The sequence below is a fragment of the Drosophila ananassae genome, chromosome XR, assembly GCF_017639315.1.
Source record: "Drosophila ananassae strain 14024-0371.13 chromosome XR, ASM1763931v2, whole genome shotgun sequence".
In the NCBI taxonomy this organism is placed as follows: Eukaryota; Metazoa; Arthropoda; class Insecta; order Diptera; family Drosophilidae; genus Drosophila; species Drosophila ananassae.
Window position 1 is genome coordinate 14,862,220 of NC_057932.1, and position 22,557 is coordinate 14,884,776.

Genomic DNA, 22,557 nt, shown 5'->3' on the forward strand with positions numbered 1-22,557 from the left:
CGTAGCTGTGACACGAGTGGCAGGGAAATAGTTTATTCCATTTGAATTGTATTGTCAACGATTTGCCACTTGCAACTTGGCCAATTTGTTGCTTGCCACTCGACGACAACGACGACGATGGCGACACACTCGGCGTATGAGTGATATGCAAATGAATAACCCCTTCAATGCAAAATAAAACTCAATTTGCTGCGAGTTTGTGCCATAATTAATAGATATCATTGCGGCAGATTGTAGCTGGGTAGCTCCTCAATGGTGGGAGAGATTTTCACAGCCAGAAAAGGACAAGAACAATGCCCAGGAGAGAGATAGAGAGACAGAGGGAGTGGGAGTGGGAAAGTGAGAGATAGCAATAAAGACGTGACAAGTCGAAGCTTCGGGGCCTGCTGATGATGGCCATCAAGTGAGCTTGTCTGGCCAACATTTTGTCTCCGATTGTATGGGCTTTTGGCCCCCATCCCTTTTGGCTTTGCCTCCCGCTTTTCCTCTTTTCCATTCCATTTTCCGGCTTTTCCTTTTGTGACCTAGAGCCAAATTACTTTGGTCAGTCGTTTTCATTCCCGTTCCGTCCGCACTGGCTCCCTTTGTGCGACTTTACACATTTTTTCCCGCAATTTGGCAACTTTTGAGGCAAACATTTAAGACTCATTAAATCGTCACATGATTACACAAATTACAACAGACTTTTGGCTTAAAAAGGTATTAAAAAATGTTGCCCTTATCCTTAAAAAAGGATAATAATAAAGGGAAGTGTTTTAAAAGCAGTTTAAACTATAAATAAAGTATAGAACTTAAAGAAAAATAAACATAAGAATGTTAAAAACTCTTTATAACCTTTAGATAGATTTATTTTAAAGGGTATCTATAGCTTCGAGAGTGCTAATTACTTCCTTGCCAAGAACCAGATTCTAATCCCTTTGCCCAGGACTCGCATAACTAGGCAAGTATTTGATTATGCCAGAAGGGATTCTGGCCTCCGCCCCTCCGCCTTATTTGGCCATTTGCGAGGGGGACTGGGGGCCAGTCAGGCTTATGAAATTTAAGTCAACCGCAAAACAGATACGGATTTTGGCCATCCCCTGAGTTTTTGGGTTTCAGTTTCAGTTTCAGTTTCAGTTACTTTCTTTGCGATAAAGTTTATGTTTGTTTGCTGATTTTTGTTTAATGCCCGACGCTTTATGCCAATTATTGGCCGAATTAATTGAGTTGATATTCGTTTGTCTTGGCTGACAATTTAATTGGCCAAAAAACATTGCCAATCTCGGTCCAGAATGGCAATGGGCATGGGAATGGGAATGGCATGTGTCGACATTTCCATTTGTAATTGTACATTTCAACTGGTGATTTAATCAATTTTTCAGCCAAACTACGCGAATATTTTTATTCTAAAAAAAAAAATAGAAAAAAACCTATGTGAGTGATAGAGATATGAGTGTGTGTGTGGGAAAGTTTGGGGCTTTGCGCTTCGTTGACTTCTGGCCTTTTTGGCAGGCCCCGCAAAAATGTGATGAGCGGAGCGACAGGGCGAAAAGTTTGGCATTTGTTTAATTGGAATTTTTGGGGTTCAGGACTCACTCAGGACGTAGACAAGTGAGGCCAACTCACCTCTCTCATCGAGGTCCTCCCCGAGGGCAATTTGTGAAATTAACTTGGTACAAGTTCCACAGCCTCTAATCAGAAACCCATCGCAACTTTCACTCCAAAAAAAAAATAAAATATATATATAAATATATTTTATATTCAATATAGGATGCCTTCACATCCTTTGCATCCTGATAGCGCTTCTGATATTCTGCTGTTGATGCCTTTCATTGTTTGATTGGCAACCGTTTGTGAACCACATTCCGCTCCGTTCGATTGCCTTTAATGGCCAAAATCATATTTTATGATTATTGACAACCGTTGCTTTGCATTCTGCAAATATTATATATGGAATAGGAATACAGAATACAGAATACAGAATACAGCATACCCAAATAGAAATAAATTTTCCACAAAATTTGATTGCTTTGCCATAAAGCGTGACGAACATTCAACATCTTCGTATTAAAATTCATTACAGGAATTGAAAATTTCAAACTGAAATTTCATTTTTATGGCCTTGTGGAGCAATACGTTGTTTTCTTTTCTTCTCACTTGATACTTTAATAGCTTAATTATAATTTTTAATAATTTTTCTTTTTTTTTTGCGGTCCTAATTGAAATCTGAGGTTGGAGGCTTTTTTCGAAAAATTGTTTGCGGTTTGTCGGCTCGACGGATTGAATGCTTGATTGACTTGCAGATCGATTGGAATAAGTGGCCAGATGCAGATGCCACGCCCCCACAAGTAAGGCATTTCAATTCGCGTTAAGACCTTGCAATCCTTCGAGGGGAATAAGGTCCTTCCTCCGATCCTTGGTATTATTTTATAGCTCTGACTGGCTGGCTGGTTGAGTGTTTCTTTTGCGAATTGCATTTCAGCTTGATTTATTTCATTTCATTTCATTTCGCCAATGCAGCGCGGGTGAGTCTCCAGTCCAGTCCAGTCCAGTCCAGTCTAGCTCAGACCAGTCCAGTCCAAGCAAAAGCATAGAAAAAGCATAGAAAAAGCATGAACGATGAGGGGGATGGCCGTTCAGAGCCGTTCTGCTTCTGGGCAGGCTAAGGAAAATTGATGGGGGGCCAAAAGAAATACGGTTAGCAACATAAGTTGGTTATTACTTGCTGCTTAAAGCCAATGGCCGAGACCCAGAGCTGCACTCGAAGAAAAACGCTTCCTAATGAGCCACTTTCCCTTTGACGTTGATATGAAAAAGTGCAAATACGAAAAACTCAAAGGGTCAGCTTCAAATTAATAAAGAAATTCATCCAAAAAAAAAAGCGCAAATAAATGCAGCAATGAAATGCTCTGCAATCACGTCCTTAATAAATATCCTTTTTATGAGTAAAGAGCGATATTGACATGTCCTGGGGCATGTATCAAAAAAATGCAAGTAAATAGAGAAATTTGCAGCCAATAAAGTTTTTAATTTTAATATTAAACCCCAAGGGAGAAATCGGATGGTGACTTTTTTTTTTTTTGTCAGGCATTTGTCAGGCACTCGTAATTAGAAACTTTCATAGCCTCCGAGGCAAGCAATTTAATGAATATTTTTTTTTGTTTGTTTTGGATTTTTTGCGAGTGCACTTCAACTCATCACTCCAGTTGGGGAATCTATCTGTGAAAGTGAGGATGTGGGAGCGAGAATTCGCTTCAGTTTCAAATAAAATATTGCATTTCCCCAATGCATGACATGGCTCGAGGCTGGAGCTTTCAGTTTCTGGTTCTGGTTCACTCCTGGTTTCTGGTTAGATTTCTGGTACTATTTCTATTTCTATTTCATGTTGCATCTTGGGCCTTAGACTTGGCCTCCAGCTGAGGGCCAGATAAGCCTTCCCGGCCTGGCCCAAGTCCCCTTAGTTTTGGCCCCTTTTTCTATTTTTTTTCTACGCATGAACTGGCGGAGCGCCTGGCGGAAATGGCAGTTTTTCCATTACGACTGCCAGGCCACGCTCTTTGGGGGGCAAAAGGAAAAAAAATAAAATAAAATAAAAAGAATTCAACGCTTCAAATGTTCAACTGGCCGACACTTGGCCGGGTGGCCCTTACTCCGTCCTCCGTCTCCTTCCGGCACTCGGCACTCCGCACTCCGCACTCCATCTCCCTAGCCTGGGTGTATTACTTAATTTTTATATGAAATATGAAACACACAAGAGCAACGACAGCGCAATCTCATTCCAGACAGCGACAGTGGCAGTTGGAAACAATGAGAAGTGCCATCAAATTTAGCTAAAATGCATTCTCAACCGAGCTTAAAATAATAAAACACCAAGCCACCAAGGAGTTATGAGTTCAAAGACAAGACATTGTGCTACCCAGCTTCTAGAATCTAGATATTTGTAAGGGAAGTCCCAATTCTATCTTAAATCTAAACATATCAGGGTTCTAGATTTAAAATCCTTTGGGAAGATACTTTGAAATTCATACGACTTCATCGGGAAAATGTAGAAATACTTATTCTGTTTCAGAGAGTTTCGAGTTTGCCGGTTCGACGGCAGCCGCAATTTGCCGTAAAAACTATGGATATTCATGTGCTGGCTGTCATTGCGAGGCAGTTTATCTTGAGGTGGTAGCGGGTAGCGGGTGCAAGGATATCAGGATATCGCTACCACTAACGCTTCGTTTGCTCTTCGCGCTGCAATCGCAATCGCATTCGCATTCGGAATAACCATCGCCTCAGATGGAGCAACAGCATCAGCAACTGAAAATCCAACTCCAGCGGCATCACCGTCAGCGAAATGCTACAAAAATAGCACACTTGCCCTCTGGCACGGTAAAAAATAATAGTTTTCTTTAAAAAATTTTACTATTTATACTTCTAAAGGTTCTCTTTTAGATTGTAGCTTCTGTTGAAATGATTTTTTTTTAAAGAAAAAGTCTAAAAAAAAAGGTTTATTGGCTTTTAGAATGCTTTTTTCTTCCAGTGCCTCCAAGAGGCAACTCCAAGTCGCTGCCATGGCTTAAATGGCAACACTAAAATGCCACTCAAGGCAGTGTGTGTGCGAGTGTGCGTGTGTGTGTGTGTGTGTGTGTGTGTGTGTGATGGCAGGGCAAATATGCATTGCGGTTGTTACCAAATTGCATGCAGTTATGGCAAGCGCCTTGCCAAGGATGTGGCCAAAACCCCGGTAGGAGGTAGGAGGCAGAAGGATAAAGGGGAACAGGAACCCCAGCTGCCTTTGGCTACCATGGGTGCTAAAGGAGGTGGGGAGTTTGAGCTCAGAGGGCAAGGATAGGTGGCAGGAGCAAGGAGCAAAGGCGGTACGAGGTGCGCTCGAGGATGAATTGCAGTGATGAGATTTTCACCGACTTTTCACTAAAATCCCACTTGGGAATCACTCGCAAATTGCAGCTTTACACATTTATCACGAAAAACACTGTACTATGGTACAATATATGTATTTTATATATAGATGGGAGTGTGGCGACAAAAACGAGACCGAAATTAATGTTGAAATAAGGACTTTCATAAAATATAGCGAGAAATAAGTACATTTGGGAAGTAAACTATGGGAATATGTAATAATAATCTACTTATTTTGTAGTCCCCATTTTAAAATTCCATTTCATTTTCACTTCAATTTAAAGGCCTTTCAAAAATGTCTCCCCCCGTCCATAATAAGAATAACTAATTAACTTTAAATTTTCCTTCCTTTATGACCCTCTTTCCTCACAATTTTTTTTTTTCGATTTTAATTTAAACAAAATCCCCAGCACCTTTATCTTCCGCCGGAGTAAGACATCTATTATGATGAATTATGGCCTTCATCACCTCGACGCTTTTCTACGCTTTTTGGTTGAAGCGACCCTCGTCTAGTTTGGGCCAAAAAAAAAAAAAAAAAAAAAAAAAAGCCAAGTTAGGAGAAAGGAGAAAAGAAATTGCATCCTCTTCGCTGATTTCGAGTGAGCGGAAATACTTTTTCTGCTTATCTACATGCTAAAATCTAAGTGCCAACAGAAAATTTTTCGGGGAACAAGAAATTGTAAGAGGTTCTGGCCCAAGAAAGGAAGCGCAGGAGGGGTTCTGGCCAAAAGCCAAGGGCAGAGATGGCGTAGGGGGGGCTTCAAACTGTAGGAATATGGAAATAAGTTTTATTATATGTGCGAATGTTTACATCTATCCAGCCACAAAAAAAAGAAAAGAAAATGGTTCTTCGCTTGGCTTTCTTTTTCGATTTTCCACCGAAAATTTCTCCACACACATACACACATACACACATACATGTACATGGAGAAGGAGAGCGCCCCACGTTGGGCGCCATTTGGTGGCCAAAATGGCATATTAAAGTTAGTCCGATCTAGCAATGATTTTATCAAATCTGCTGACTTCAAATCTGCTGAATTGATTCGGTTCAGAACGTATATACATACATATATACCCTATATATCCCTTCGATTTGATTTGATGTTCGCTTTGTGCAAATTTATGTGATGCGCTGCAGTTTCATAAATGCCAGCCTGGCAATAAAAAAAAATATGGCAAAGAAAAGGGCCAACCCTCCATGCTGTTAACCCCCTTAGTTTTTTTTGTTGTTTTCATTCAGTCAGAGTCTTTTTGCCATTATTGATGGCATTATTTTCCAACGCCTCACCCCGCCCCCTAAAAATCGGATAAAGTTTTCGGGAAAATGCGGTTAAAAGCTGACGGGATGCCTTGGGCCAACGAAGGGGCCAGGATAAGGGGGCGTGGCATCAAGCAGGTGGTATTTCTGCCGCCCACTAACCCACAACTCCATCAACCGTCCTACAGCACTCGAGGCGATAATCAGATTGAGGTTCTCCTGCGTCTGTGAAGCTCAGGTGTCCCAAAGTACAGTGGGCATAGTTGGGTATTAGGAGATTAAAAATGCTTTAAATAAAGGTTTAAAATATTAGGGTTAACTAAGAAATAACACATTACAAAGAAGCTTCCTATTGAAGGTAAATTTATGAAAGCAAAACACATATTTAGGCTCCTCGTAGGCCCTGAACTATTCTTTACAAATTGACTTTATAGGCATTATGCCGAGGAGCCTTTGACCCGCCCATTGTCTAACCAGGTCAAAGTTCCATCGTGCTTCGGGTTTTCGGGGTGGCTGGTCTGAGGGAATGGGGGGCTAAAAGTCAGCAATCGCGGCTGTTTTACAATTTAGCTGGAACATGGTTTTGACTGCTTTGTCTACGTGGCATCATCAGGCTTCAATTCACACCGATTTTCCCTCAAATCAGAACTGGAAATCCAAAACTTGCCCTCACCCTCTGGTGGGCATTAGGACACTATCAGGGCGAGTATCAGGATATTGCGTATACGCCCCGTAATTTGATTCTTAGGGGAAACATTAAAAGATTATAAACCTGATCTGCGGGGATTATCTGACATTAAATAATTAAAAAAAAAAACTAATAAAATCCGAACAAAGGTCTTTTGTCCTTTGAATTTTCATTTCAATCGACAATCAAGAAGTAAATTTAAAATATCGAGTGCTATTATTATTTAAAACAATAAAAAAATAGACAAAAGAAAAATACAATTAATTGTCGAGGGCGTGATGAAATTAATTGGATAATCCAATACCAGGACAACTTTTGCAATTAAATTTGAATAATTATTTTTTGATTGCTTTATTGATAGTCGGTTGTTCGGTCTTTAGGTCTTTAAGAATCGCAAAGATTACAGAATTTCCACTGGATATTGCCTTTATTAAATTAGATTATTCGTGTATCAATATTTGTGTTATTCTTTTCCCCAGTTTTTTTTGTGTTTTTTTTTGCAAATAATGAAATTATACATTTGTGGGCAAAGTGAGTTGGCGAATTGCGAATTATTTTTGCACGCGCTTCGAGCCGAAGGACTAAAGTTTCCTCTGGTGTCGATATCAAAATCAGGAAACAACTCTCATCGGTTGTCAAGGAGGTCCTGAATCTCCTTCTCCTTCCCCTTTGTCCTGGCACGGTTGTCCTGGCAAAAGTCATTTCATTTCAGTTCACTTCATTTCTCATGGTATTTTGTATCCCCTCGAGGGTCGTGCTCGCACCAAAGCCTCAATTTGACGTTGACTCTTGCCCAGAACTTGGTGGGCCACTGTCCAAATTGAATATCATTCGAACAGGCGGTGTGGCACAGTGGTGGCGTTGCAAAGTGGTGTGGTTGCAAGATGGTTGTTGGGGGAGGGGGGTGGCCATGTGGGAGGTTCCAAAAAGGAATGTTTTGGCGACTCCTTCCGCCAGCAAGTTAATTAAGTGTATACCAGAGTGCGTGTGGTAGGGTCTGGTACTGCTCACGGTGGTTCAGTGGTTCGGTGGTTCGGTGGTTTCGGCTTCCTCACTTCGTGCTGATATATTTATAGACGCGGTCTGCTGCTTGATTTAACAGAATGGCTGTTCAAATATGTATATGCAGTCATCCTGATGGCCTGCCACCAACTTTAAGCTAACACTTGACAAAAATGAGTAAAGAGAAGTAGAGAAGTACCGGGTATCATATAACCTATAAGCTTTATTGTTTTCCTTTTAATCTCTTCTTAAGAAATATTAATAATTTGTCTATTAAGACATCTATTACCCTCTCGTGTTAAATCCTCTTTAAAATCAGTGCATTCTAATATTTATTTTAAGCCAACAATGTCGGCAATTTGTTGCAAAACAAAAACTCGATTTCCCAATTTTCAACACTCGAATAGAATTTTGCAAGTATTTCGAAAGCATTCGACTGACAAATTTCATTTGTATTGATTAGTCAGCAGGAGTTTGAGTTGGAGTTTGGTTGGCTTTGGGTTTGGGTTGTTTTTACACAGAAATGAATACAAATACGAATACGAATACAAATCGAATCGGATTGTATGGGTTTCATCGCCCACTCCCCTTTTTAGAGGGGGGCTCAGAGTCAAAGTCTATTTTACATTTCAAAGTGTCAGACGCCATTAGAATCGGAAAAGGACATGGACTGGGATAGATGTTGGGGGGCAGGGTTGTGGGGAAAATTCTGCATGTCTATTAAATTCTTGGCAGCAGTACAAAAACTCAGACAGTGCGTGAGAAAAGTGCTCGCCCCTCGCTCGCATTTGGCACATATTTCACTATGAAGGAGACAAGGCGACAAGATTCCTAACACGCTCCATATAATTGTTTTATTTTTACAGAGTCCTGTGTCCTCAGTCCTGTAGTCCAGTCGTTTTTTGGTTTCAATCTCCCGGAAACTGAACTCTCGCTAATTGAAACACATACACACAGACCCCGAACAACTACCATTCATAATTAATTCCAATCATGATGTCCTGAGTGAAATGTGTCACTTTATCGATAATATGTGGCTATGTGACAATATGACAATGTGCGGCAAGTGCCGCAAATGTGGCAGCCGGCAGGAACGACGAGTTCCTGGAAGACACTTGAGGCTGGAATGCGGCCAGGAGATCAATTAATAAAATCAAAGTGGTTTGCCAATCACCAACAAAGACAAACTATTCAAAGACTCTCCATTTGGTAAACAAATATGTGTCTCGAATTTCTGCCACAAATGTATGGCTAAATGCCCCTTAGTTTATTATTAATTTGATTGAAGGTTTGGTAATGAAAGGGCTGCTACAATAAGGGCTTAAACCGCCCCTATTAACTCTTTATACTGTACTTCGTAGACAGGCTCTAATTAAGCCCAAAACCGCAGTCTAAACGTGGCCTAATTGTCAGTTATGCCAATTGTCATTCGCGGACTCGTCAACCGCCCATTTTCCGGCTGGAGAGAGAACCAATCCCATCCATATCCCTATACCCTATCCCTATCCCTATCCCATTTCCAATTGCAATCCCATTTCCATTCCGAATCAGATCCGACTGTCAAATAGTGGTCGCAGTCAATGCAAATTATGTTTACATATGCAGAACGAGTTTGTCACATATATGCAGGATATATTCCAGGATATATTCAGGACTTATCCACATATATGTATATAGATATATATTCAAAATAGTAGAATTCTGCATCAATATGTATAATTATATCGGTCAGTGCCTGTTAAGTCGAGTGTAAGCCCCTCGAATTAACGCTTTTCCGGTAAATTATTTAACCGCTCTAACAACGCTTCGGGCCAAGTTAACTCAATTGGCTTTTAAAGTGTTTGCCAAATGAGCCAAAAAAAATGTATTTAATTGGTTGGTATAATATTGAAATAAATTTGAGGCTTTTTAAGTCGATGATGTGAAAAGTTATTCCCGAAAAATTAACAAAAACTAGTCTCTAGGTTTAAAAAAAAGTTGATGAAGTTATGAGCTATTTTTTTGGAAGCATTTTAATTAATTTGTTTTTTAAACAATATTTTTTGGAAGTATCCATTACAAACCATAAAGTATGTCTTTAATTATTTTAGGTGTTTTAAATTTTATTTAAAATTTTATTTAAATGTGAGTGCTCTTGGTTTAGAAATAATAAATTTAAATACATTTTTCATAAAAATTCCAACCACTTTCCGCAAATTCTGGCCCCAAACCCTTGTTTCTTTTTGGAAATATGTTTAACACCATTGCTGGGAATGTATATTTTTGGGGTTTTTGGTGTGAAATTTCGGTTTTGTGGGCATTTCAAATGCAGCTAAATGTTATTCTTATTTTTTAAATATTTTTGTTTTATGAACATCTAATAAAAGCAAAAATAAAATAAATACCCAATCATACATATGTTGTGTGTGGAAAAATATAGAAATTTTTTGCTTGCCTGCTGCGGCCACGCTTGGGGAGGCTATTCTAGTGGGCGGGGGATGGTGGTGGGCGGGGCAAGCACACACAACGAGAGACAGAGACAGAGTCGATGGAGAAAGAAAGGTATAGATATGGTGAGAAAGAGAGAGAGAGAGCTGCAGGCGGGGGTGTATGGGTGGACTGCAATTTAATTTTTATTTTATTTTTATTTTTTATTTATTTTTTGTTGGCAGGAAAAAGGACACGCGAGCGAGCACAGGCTAGACATTTTTTGGTTTTAGGACTTTGAGGGGGGAGGGGACTAGTTGCATGTTGCATGTTGCAAATGACAGTTGACAAGTATCTTGCAACTTACCCGAATTATCTTCTGATCACGTATTATCTTGCGGATGCAGTTGACGATGAAAGTCATAACCATGCCGCCGAGTATCAGTCCAAAGACAACCACAATGATGATCACATGCTCCGACTGGCCCTGGGTTTCAGTCTGAAAATTAATTTCAAAAAATATTAAAATTAAAATAACTAAGAGGTAGTTGAATAAATAGAGTAATATTTATAGTTTATCCTAGTAAATTATAGAAATTAGTAGTTGTTTCTAAACTATTATCATAACTTATTAGCCTCTTATTATATTTTAATTAATTTAAAAATATTTTGTACTTAAATCTTCATCTTATTTTAATTAATTTATTTTATTTATCTAATTTATTATAATTAATTAAAATAAATAGAATAGCATAGAATAAATAGAATATTAGAATAACTAAGAGTTAGTTGAACAAATAGGGTAATGATTAAAGTTTAGCCTTTAAATCATACAAATTAGTAATGCTTTTTGAAGTATTAACATAACTTTCTAGACTCTTTTAATAAATTGTAAAATATATTTTACTTCAATCGTCATCTTATTTAAATTCAAAATAAATATTTAAATTAGGAAATCTTAGAGTTCATTTAGTAAATAGAATAAGATTATAGTTTATTCTAGTAAATTATAGAAATTAGTAGTGGTTTCTAAAGTATTATTATACCTCTTTAGCCTGTTATTATATTTTAATTAATTTAAAAATATTTTGTACTTCAATCTTCATCTTATTTTAATTCTAAATAAATATTTAAATTAAAATAACTAAAAGTTTGTTGAATAAATAGAATAAGAGTATAGTTTAGCCTCCAAAACATAGAAATTATTTATGTTTTTTGAAGTATTATCAAAACTCTTTAGCCTCATATTATATTTTAATTAATTTAAAAATATTTTGTACCTTAATCTCTAACTAATTTTACAAAATAATTAAATAAAGTAACCCTTTAGATTTTCACAAAATAATTAGCCTCTATTTGAAGCCCCTGTAACACATTTATGATTAATTCGCTTTTGGCCCGGAATAGTTTCAGCCAATTTTAATGTCGGCCAATTAAATAAACATGGCTTGTGCACACACTTGATTGAGCATTTGATTGAGCACACACACATAGACACACCCACTGACACACACGCTATGAAATCAATATCGTTTGAACAAATTAGAAGCTGCAATCAGAAGCCAACCAATTGCATACCCAAATGCTAAAAATTCTATTTCCAATATTTGGTTAATATCCAATGGCCATTGGCCACTCCCCCTTTCTCCCCCTTTTTGGCCTTAATCGCAATTATGGCCAACATCACCCGACCGACCGATAATTATGAAAGCATTTCGCAAAACAAATGATTCTCTGGCGGGTGGAGGGCCAACAGAAAAAAAAAAGAAACTTTAATTGGCCAAGAAATAGGCTGGCCACAAATGGAAATGGATAAAGCCATAATTGGAAAAGTCAATTACTTTCGTTTTGTTTGATTGAGTTGGCTGGTTAGTTAAAGAGATAGAGTTTATTGAATTTAAAATGTTTGTTTAGTTGGGATTTTAATAGCTACCCGGTATTTAGTAGAGATATTAGACTATGCTTTGTTTATTTTATACTTATTATAGAAAAATTATATGAGAAGTCACTTTTAGAAGTTAATTTTTTTCACTCTACTACTACTACTACTACTACTACACACTCTTACGAAATTTTTAATATTTTGCAAGGAAAACTACCCACTTTAAAGAAATGTTTAAGAAATGGTTAAGATTTTTAATAATTTGTATATTTCTTATGATAAATTACTACCTACATACTTTCAGGAAATTTGAAATATTTTTTATGGAAAACTATTTGCTTTTAAGAAATGTTTGAAAATATGCAAGGAAAACTACCCACTTTTAAGAAATTTGTATGCATTTTTATATTTTGAAGGAAAAACTACCCACATTTAAGAATTTTTAATATTTTGTATGGAAAACTACTCGCTCTTTAGACATTTTCAATATTTTGTATTAAAAACTATCAATTTTCAAAAAATCTTAAACATTTTGTTTGGGAAATGTTTACCCGCTTTCAAGAATTTATGGAAGGATAATTGTTTAAAAAAGTGTAGTTGTTTTAAAATACTTAATATCTAATTTAAGGATAGAAAGTATAAAGTAACTTGCCACATGTGGCAAGAGTAGCTATTTTGGGGCATGAATCATTCCCTGTGATGTCAGAGCCGGGGAGTCTAAGTAACTCGAGGCAGGGAACTGACTTTATCAAATCTAATGATCTAATGCGTTGATGTTCAACTTTGGTGGTGGTGGTGGTGGTGGAGGGGGGTGGTGTTGGCCTTGCAAATAACTGTTATTTACGGCTAACGAACATGCCCCCACACAAACTTGCCACACACTCCACCTCCTTTACCCCTTGCCCCCTTGCCCCATTTTCTCTTAAATAAAAACAAAAAAAAAAAAATAGGAGAAAAAAATCAACAAAGCTTTCCTGTAATACAAACCTCAAACTTTGGCAAACAAAACTTATTTGACCAACTTTGTGTGTTTGTGAGTGTGTGTGTGTGTGTGTGTGTTAGCCATTGCATTTAAGTATATATGTGTGTGTGTGTGTGTGAGTGGGAGGGGCAGGGGCAGGGGTTGGGGTATGTGTGTCTTTGAAAGAGTATGCGGATATGTGGCACAGTGTACGTGAGTGTTTTTTGGGGTGTTACCGTCATCGGCGTGTCGAGCATACTTATAATGATCCCAATGACTAGGGGGCTAGGCCAGGGGTAGGTGAGAGGGGGGGGTGAGAGGTCAGGGGGCAAAAGAGGGGCAAGAGGGGTCATCGAGTGTCAGGGGCTACAGATTTTGAAGTCAGGCCAGAACGAGTTTGCCTATAATTAGATGCACGTACAAACGGCCGAGTTTTGTGTGCCACAACACTGAGAGAAAAATAGGAGATACTTTTCATATAAATACTTAAAATAGTAATTAATGATATTAAATTAAAATATATATTATATTAAATTACTTTGAAAATATTTAAATAAAGAATAAAGAGTTGTCATGAATATTTCTTATTTTTTTCCTTAAAAAGTATTTAGAACTGAGAAGAATGTCTCTCCCCCCTTATTTATTTTATTTTTATAATTATAGCAATTATTCTCCCTGTGTAGTACTGTACTTACCCCACAGTTCTCCTCGTCCCATCGAAATTTACAATTGTCAAGCTGATTACATTCCAAATCCTTTGAAATGCAGGTCGCGTCGTCGCAATCGTATTCGTCCACAGTGCAGGCTGTCAGGATAATGGGGGAAGTGAGTCAGGATTGTGTATGGATTGTGGAGAGAGTTGTAAAAAAATTGTTGGCATCAAATGGCGGTTAAAGTGAGAGAGACCGATAGAAAAACCCCTAAAAATGGCAATCAAATCTGTAAATCGCACAGTGGAATTTGACAATTTTATTGGAAATTTATTTCAAAGCTTAATGATGACTTTTATGTCTTGTAAGTCATGGGAATTGTTCTCAGTGGTACCTGGACCTGGATACTTTCAATTTGAGTTCAAGTTTCAATCAGTTGAGAGGGCCTAGAATTTATGGACTTGCCACTGTGCGGCTTCGTAATCTCCGACATAAATCGCTCGACCAACAACAATAATTGCCGATGCCGGCAACTAGATGGAGTAGAAGCCACCGCTCAAGGATCTCTGCCTTTTTGCGAGAATGTCCTGGCAGCAGCCTAAATGTAAACAATGCTCTCGCCGGCAAAAAGGACAAAGGGAATAGCATAGAATAAATAGAATATTAGAATAACTAAGAGTTAGTTGAACAAATAGGGTAATGATTAAAGTTTAGCCTTTAAATCATACAAATTAGTAATGCTTTTTGAAGTATTAACATAACTTTCTAGACTCTTTTAATAAATTGTAAAATATATTTTACTTCAATCGTCATCTTATTTAAATTCAAAATAAATATTTAAATTAGGAAATCTTAGAGTTCATTTAGTAAATAGAATAAGATTATAGTTTATTCTAGTAAATTATAGAAATTAGTAGTGGTTTCTAAAGTATTATTATACCTCTTTAGCCTGTTATTATATTTTAATTAATTTAAAAATATTTTGTACTTCAATCTTCATCTTATTTTAATTCTAAATAAATATTTAAATTAAAATAACTAAAAGTTTGTTGAATAAATAGAATAAGAGTATAGTTTAGCCTCCAAAACATAGAAATTATTTATGTTTTTTGAAGTATTATCAAAACTCTTTAGCCTCATATTATATTTTAATTAATTTAAAAATATTTTGTACCTTAATCTCTAACTAATTTTACAAAATAATTAAATAAAGTAACCCTTTAGATTTTCACAAAATAATTAGCCTCTATTTGAAGCCCCTGTAACACATTTATGATTAATTCGCTTTTGGCCCGGAATAGTTTCAGCCAATTTTAATGTCGGCCAATTAAATAAACATGGCTTGTGCACACACTTGATTGAGCATTTGATTGAGCACACACACATAGACACACCCACTGACACACACGCTATGAAATCAATATCGTTTGAACAAATTAGAAGCTGCAATCAGAAGCCAACCAATTGCATACCCAAATGCTAAAAATTCTATTTCCAATATTTGGTTAATATCCAATGGCCATTGGCCACTCCCCCTTTCTCCCCCTTTTTGGCCTTAATCGCAATTATGGCCAACATCACCCGACCGACCGATAATTATGAAAGCATTTCGCAAAACAAATGATTCTCTGGCGGGTGGAGGGCCAACAGAAAAAAAAAAGAAACTTTAATTGGCCAAGAAATAGGCTGGCCACAAATGGAAATGGATAAAGCCATAATTGGAAAAGTCAATTACTTTCGTTTTGTTTGATTGAGTTGGCTGGTTAGTTAAAGAGATAGAGTTTATTGAATTTAAAATGTTTGTTTAGTTGGGATTTTAATAGCTACCCGGTATTTAGTAGAGATATTAGACTATGCTTTGTTTATTTTATACTTATTATAGAAAAATTATATGAGAAGTCACTTTTAGAAGTTAATTTTTTTCACTCTACTACTACTACTACTACTACACACTCTTACGAAATTTTTAATATTTTGCAAGGAAAACTACCCACTTTAAAGAAATGTTTAAGAAATGGTTAAGATTTTTAATAATTTGTATATTTCTTATGATAAATTACTACCTACATACTTTCAGGAAATTTGAAATATTTTTTATGGAAAACTATTTGCTTTTAAGAAATGTTTGAAAATATGCAAGGAAAACTACCCACTTTTAAGAAATTTGTATGCATTTTTATATTTTGAAGGAAAAACTACCCACATTTAAGAATTTTTAATATTTTGTATGGAAAACTACTCGCTCTTTAGACATTTTCAATATTTTGTATTAAAAACTATCAATTTTCAAAAAATCTTAAACATTTTGTTTGGGAAATGTTTACCCGCTTTCAAGAATTTATGGAAGGATAATTGTTTAAAAAAGTGTAGTTGTTTTAAAATACTTAATATCTAATTTAAGGATAGAAAGTATAAAGTAACTTGCCACATGTGGCAAGAGTAGCTATTTTGGGGCATGAATCATTCCCTGTGATGTCAGAGCCGGGGAGTCTAAGTAACTCGAGGCAGGGAACTGACTTTATCAAATCTAATGATCTAATGCGTTGATGTTCAACTTTGGTGGTGGTGGTGGTGGTGGAGGGGGGTGGTGTTGGCCTTGCAAATAACTGTTATTTACGGCTAACGAACATGCCCCCACACAAACTTGCCACACACTCCACCTCCTTTACCCCTTGCCCCCTTGCCCCATTTTCTCTTAAATAAAAACAAAAAAAAAAAAATAGGAGAAAAAAATCAACAAAGCTTTCCTGTAATACAAACCTCAAACTTTGGCAAACAAAACTTATTTGACCAACTTTGTGTGTTTGTGAGTGTGTGTGTGTGTGTGTGTGTTAGCCATTGCATTTAAGTATATATGTGTGTGTGTGTGTGTGAGTGGGAGGGGCAGGGGCAGGGGTTGGGGTATGTGTGTCTTTGAAAGAGTATGCGGATATGTGGCACAGTGTACGTGAGTGTTTTTTGGGGTGTTACCGTCATCGGCGTGTCGAGCATACTTATAATGATCCCAATGACTAGGGGGCTAGGCCAGGGGTAGGTGAGAGGGGGGGGTGAGAGGTCAGGGGGCAAAAGAGGGGCAAGAGGGGTCATCGAGTGTCAGGGGCTACAGATTTTGAAGTCAGGCCAGAACGAGTTTGCCTATAATTAGATGCACGTACAAACGGCCGAGTTTTGTGTGCCACAACACTGAGAGAAAAATAGGAGATACTTTTCATATAAATACTTAAAATAGTAATTAATGATATTAAATTAAAATATATATTATATTAAATTACTTTGAAAATATTTAAATAAAGAATAAAGAGTTGTCATGAATATTTCTTATTTTTTTCCTTAAAAAGTATTTAGAACTGAGAAGAATGTCTCTCCCCCCTTATTTATTTTATTTTTATAATTATAGCAATTATTCTCCCTGTGTAGTACTGTACTTACCCCACAGTTCTCCTCGTCCCATCGAAATTTACAATTGTCAAGCTGATTACATTCCAAATCCTTTGAAATGCAGGTCGCGTCGTCGCAATCGTATTCGTCCACAGTGCAGGCTGTCAGGATAATGGGGGAAGTGAGTCAGGATTGTGTATGGATTGTGGAGAGAGTTGTAAAAAAATTGTTGGCATCAAATGGCGGTTAAAGTGAGAGAGACCGATAGAAAAACCCCTAAAAATGGCAATCAAATCTGTAAATCGCACAGTGGAATTTGACAATTTTATTGGAAATTTATTTCAAAGCTTAATGATGACTTTTATGTCTTGTAAGTCATGGGAATTGTTCTCAGTGGTACCTGGACCTGGATACTTTCAATTTGAGTTCAAGTTTCAATCAGTTGAGAGGGCCTAGAATTTATGGACTTGCCACTGTGCGGCTTCGTAATCTCCGACATAAATCGCTCGACCAACAACAATAATTGCCGATGCCGGCAACTAGATGGAGTAGAAGCCACCGCTCAAGGATCTCTGCCTTTTTGCGAGAATGTCCTGGCAGCAGCCTAAATGTAAACAATGCTCTCGCCGGCAAAAAGGACAAAGGGCAATCGTTGAATGACAAAAGAGTGCTTAGCCTTTGCCACTGGCAACTGGCAACTGGCAACTGTCGACTGGCGGCAATCACCGCCAGCCAGGACCTCCTCTTACTCCTTGGGAGGAGAAAAACAACCAGAGAGACACCCAGACAAGATAGAGGATAGGGTGGCTGTGATAGTTCGGTTAGAGAAGCCATAGCCATAGCCCAAAATGGCCAAAACCAAGAGGGTCGAAACTGGAGATTTGGGCCAAGCTTAGCACCCGGATTGCTCCTGCCTTTGTACTTTTTCGCCTTTTTGGCCATTTGTCGGCCAATTCCAGGGATTTGCCAGCCAGCCAGCCATCTAGCTAAGTCATCAAAGGAGAGTCCTTGACTTGGATTTGGTTTGGTTGGTTTTTAGGATTTGGATTTCTTTTTTCAAAACTCACCTGCTCCTTTATCCCGGAACGCCGTATACAGAATCCCGAATGTTGAGTTAATCGCGTTGGGATCTGCATAGAATCGCAAATGTAGAATATTCGATTCCGCCGTAATACTCTCACCAGCCGACCCGCAAAAGTTCTTGACTCTGGAAAATAAAAATGAAATTTATTGGAAAAGGAAGCGAAAAGATTAGTGCTGATTCAATCGCCATTTGGCCGCCGACGGCGAGGAAATTATAAATCAATAAAAATATTTTTATTTATAGACCTGCCAGTTTATCTATCTTTTCATAAAAAAACAAACTAACTTAAGGGCTTAAAGTTTAATCTTTTTGAAGGCAAAAAGAACAGAATTTCTCTAAAAAAAATTACACCTTAAATCGTGTACAATTTTCGGCCATATATCCTTGATGCCAGGCAGCACATAATCGATAAATAAATAATTTATAAAATGGCTTAAATGATGACATTCACTGAATATTGTATTTATGTTTATTTGGCCTGTCTGCCGATCTGCTTTGGCTTCTTTCAGCGCGTTTAATGCCGCCTCTCCCGAAAAAAAATATATGTACATGTCATGTGGGGGAATCCTGCAGGACCTGCTGTGTATGTGTGACGGGCTACCACCCCACCACCCGTCGTGTGCGATAAATTGTTACGAAAAATGAATTTAAATGAAAGCTACAACACCAACAAAGCCATCAAATCAGAAAGAACAAAAAAGACAGAACGGGACCAGGACCAGGACCAGGACCAGGACTTTCCATTTAACATTTTCCCAAAGCAACAAAGGACACCGCAAAAAAATGTTAAGCCTGATGGAGTAATTTTTTATTTTCTTTTAAAATTGATTGTTAATTTTAGTCATTTTGGTTCAATTATAATTTCTTTTGGTAGAGAAATAAAGGAGATTATGAAGGATTATTGATGTCGGGAATTAAGCCTTTATTGATACCCGGTACTTGTTGAAAAAAACAAATAGAATTAGTTATTATTTTGCCCTTTGAATGCTGAATTTTTTCTAGCGATTATATATAGATTAATATGTAGTTTAAATCATCCTTTTTCTCTCTGTGTAACAACACCAGTCAATCAGTTTGAGTGTTGTCCTGAACAGCAAAAGCCAGCAACAAGTGGAAATGTATTGGCGCGTTAAAAGCGGATGTCAAATGCGTGTCGAAGATGCCGCACTCACTTTTTCACTCACTGTCCTTTGGTCCTTTTGGTTTTCGTCCTTCTATCATTCCGTCCAACTGTCACTTTGTCACTTTGTCAGTCAGTCACTCAGTTAACCGGTAGATGACAAAATTCATTTCACAAACAAGAGTTCCAGAGACAGAGTGCTAGAGAGTGGAGTGGAGAGGTCCTGGCAAGTCAAAGGCGACACCGCTTCCGGTGGAGTACAATTTACTTTTTGGCCTTTTTGGTAATAAATTGAAATTTTGTCTTGGCCCCGGACTTTTGGGACCAACTTGGCTTTGATCTCTGAGATGCGGAAATTGGTTTGTGGCATTGCGTATACGCCACGGTGGCTGCAATCTGTCAGTGTTGCAAAACTCCTTCTACAAAAATACACTCCCTGTATTGGAAACTATAAAAGCTCACCTCAAAGGCATGACGGTCTGTTCGGGGAAAAAGTCCAAAAAATTTGTCTCACAATCATTGGGTTTGCTCAGCTTAAATTCCAGGAACTTGATGAAAATCTACAAAAAAAATATAATAAATCTTTTAAATAAGAGTATATATGAGTCTGGGGTGTTCCGGTTTTCATTTTCACACAAGGAGTATCCATAAAATGAATTCCCCGGATATCTAGCCAAGTTTCAAACCTTTATTTTCTTATCGGAATGACTTTAATCACTTTGTAAAAATGAAAACCGGAACTTGGTTTTATAGACTCCCATTTAAATATGAATATTTATTGTCTGGGGTGTTCTGGGTTTCATTTTCCCAAAGTGAATATGAATTCCCCTGGAATCTATCCAAGTTTCAATCCTCTTTTGTTATCGAAATTGTTTGTGAAATGGAAAACCAGAACATGTCCTTATAAACTCCTTTCCGAAACCCACCTTCCAGTTCTCCCTGACTTGAATACGCCAAATGCAGTCCAAAGGGACCTTATTCCGGATCACCTGCTCTCGGATCTCCGCCGGAACATCCGTGGAGTTTACAAATCCCTCGTAACCATCCCGCTCGATGGTGCAGTTGAGATCCGTACTGGGGGCATCCCGATTCCTGTCCAGAAACTCATAGACGGCACTGAAGCCCGTGTACTCGATGGTCTCATCGGAGTGAAAGTGCAGCCACAAATAGCGCTCCTTGGAGGTGATTTCCGGCGGGAAATCAGTGCCACAGAATTTTCCCAATGACGTTGAGAAACCATACTGACCATCTCGTATCTGAAATGGATATTTAAAATAGTATTAGTAGTTTTTCTTTCGGTGTGAAGATGGCTTAAGCCGAGCATGGCCAAGACTGGCACTTTGCCTTGGCCTAAACCGCGTTGGCAGGGCTTTGCGGGCCCGGCATTCAAATCAGGCTTACGAGTTCCGGCTGCAGAGACAACATTCAATTAAAACTTGCAATTTTTCGGGCGGCCAAAAAAACGGCCCAGACTTGGCCAGAGCCAGAGCTCAGAGGCCCCAGTTAACAAGGAAAAGTCGTAAAGGAAACAAATCGAAAACTTTCCAAGCCAAGACCAGCCCGTAGAAACTAAGCAAGTTTTTGTTTCGCTTCGGCATTTTTTCTCTTCACTTTTTTTGCAACAAAGTTGCTTGTTTTTTATGCTCTGCCCTGGCACCATTTTTTTTTATTCTTTGTTTTAGGTATTTTGTATTTTGCTAGCAAGTTGCCCTTTACTTACTTCGAGGAAATCAAATTTGCACTCCTCCTTGGCCTCGATATTGAAGGAGTTGCGAAAGTCCAGGCGTATGACTTGGCCCTTTGGCGCTGTAATTAGATGCAACACGTTACTACACAATAAAAAGTATAAAAAACTATAATGAAATGTATATATTTATACTGGCAGTGACTTCGAGTCAGGAGACTTGTTAAGAGTTCACCTTTCGGGCCAAGACTAGTGGACTAGGACTAGGAGCCAAGTAAGTGAGAGACTCTAATAACTCTAATAACTCTTAGTTAAATAACTAAAACAGTAATCCAACCATTTAAAAACACATTAAGTGTAATATCCTCCCAGTTGTCATAAAAACAGCTCTATGGCTCTATAATTCCCCACCCGAATGGTCTAATAAAAATATTTGGAATCTACGTATCTATTATTAACACTATGGAGTGTCTATATCCTCAGTGCCAGAACCTTTTTGGCACAAAATAAAAATAAACTTTGGGGGCATGGAGAAGGGAGAGAAGGACCAAGAAAAAAGGACCAAGGACGAGCCAATCATGGACAAGGATATGCTTTCTCGGCGTATCTCGCATCTAAGACCGAAATGAAAGCATCTGGGGACTCATTTAGTGGCTGAATAAAAAGAACCGCAACGGCATCAAGATGCTGGACACACCCAGCCACGTTCATTCATTCATTCATTCATTCATTCACCCACTCATTCATTCATTCATTCATTCATTTAGTCATTCACACTCACATTGTGGGTCATACATATTCAGGTAACGAATCCTTGGCATGAATCAATGGCAATGGGCTGGCACTGGCACTTGAAGCACACACACTTTGTTCCGCCCACTCTGGGCTGAAATGGAACCTTTGTGGCCACACACACACTAACACACACTAGCACACACCCATTCTGACACTCATACAAAGCCATAATATAATGGAGATGGACAAGTAATGAAAGCTGAGACCAAATCAGAGTGGAATTTCGCTTTGATTGGCCTTGAAAAAGCAAATCTGATCCCAAGGACTATAAGGACTACTACCCTAGGACCCACTACCCACTACCCACTCGAGATTATCGAATTACAAGAAAAAAGACAACCCCTGGATAGGTGGAGGTGGTAATAACCTCACCCCCGAATGCAAATTGCAATTGCAGTCCCCCCCCCCCCTCTGAAAGTAAAAACCTAATTACAAATCCAGACAACCCACAAAGCTGCCATTTGATGTCCTTTTGAAGTCCGAGTTCGGCAGCAGAGGGCTTCTTCTTTCACAAAATTGCAAATTGAACTGCATTTGTCGCATTTTTTGTTGGCCCAGAATCGAGTTGGGAAGGTAACTAAGGGCCCATAATTGCTTTGAGTTTCAGATTTCCAATTAGCTGACTTTGATTATGGGATTTGTAAGCAGTTTTCAGAGCAAGTTTTGTTATTCTTTGATGATGTTGCGTATACGCCAGGGTGGCTAGAGGCTAAAGAGGGGAATTTATTGCAATTTTATTGCTTTTTTAAGGCTTTAAAGTCTTGT

The 22,557-nt window shown here is 38.1% G+C and overlaps 1 protein-coding gene across 4 annotated transcripts in view; it reads right to left on the reverse strand.

Annotated features, from left to right (window-relative positions):
- LOC6505225 (ell-associated factor Eaf) overlaps positions 1-22,557 on the reverse strand; it is an 89,657-nt gene that overhangs the window by 9,836 nt on the left and 57,264 nt on the right. For 2 of the 4 annotated variants that reach the window (XM_014904838.3, XM_001965545.4), the window contains exons 5-10: positions 21,034-21,119; positions 20,240-20,569; positions 19,776-19,873; positions 18,177-18,316; positions 17,161-17,270; positions 10,606-10,737 (exon numbers count right to left, since the gene is read on the reverse strand). In XM_014904838.3, the coding sequence (XP_014760324.1) occupies positions 10,606-10,737; positions 17,161-17,270; positions 18,177-18,316; positions 19,776-19,873; positions 20,240-20,569; positions 21,034-21,119 (896 nt within the window). Of the gene's footprint in view, positions 1-10,605; positions 10,738-13,776; positions 13,887-17,160; positions 17,271-18,176; positions 18,317-19,775; positions 19,874-20,239; positions 20,570-21,033; positions 21,120-22,557 lie in introns of those variants that run through there. The other 2 variants (XR_006507756.1, XM_032451966.2) reach the window with 2 other exon arrangements.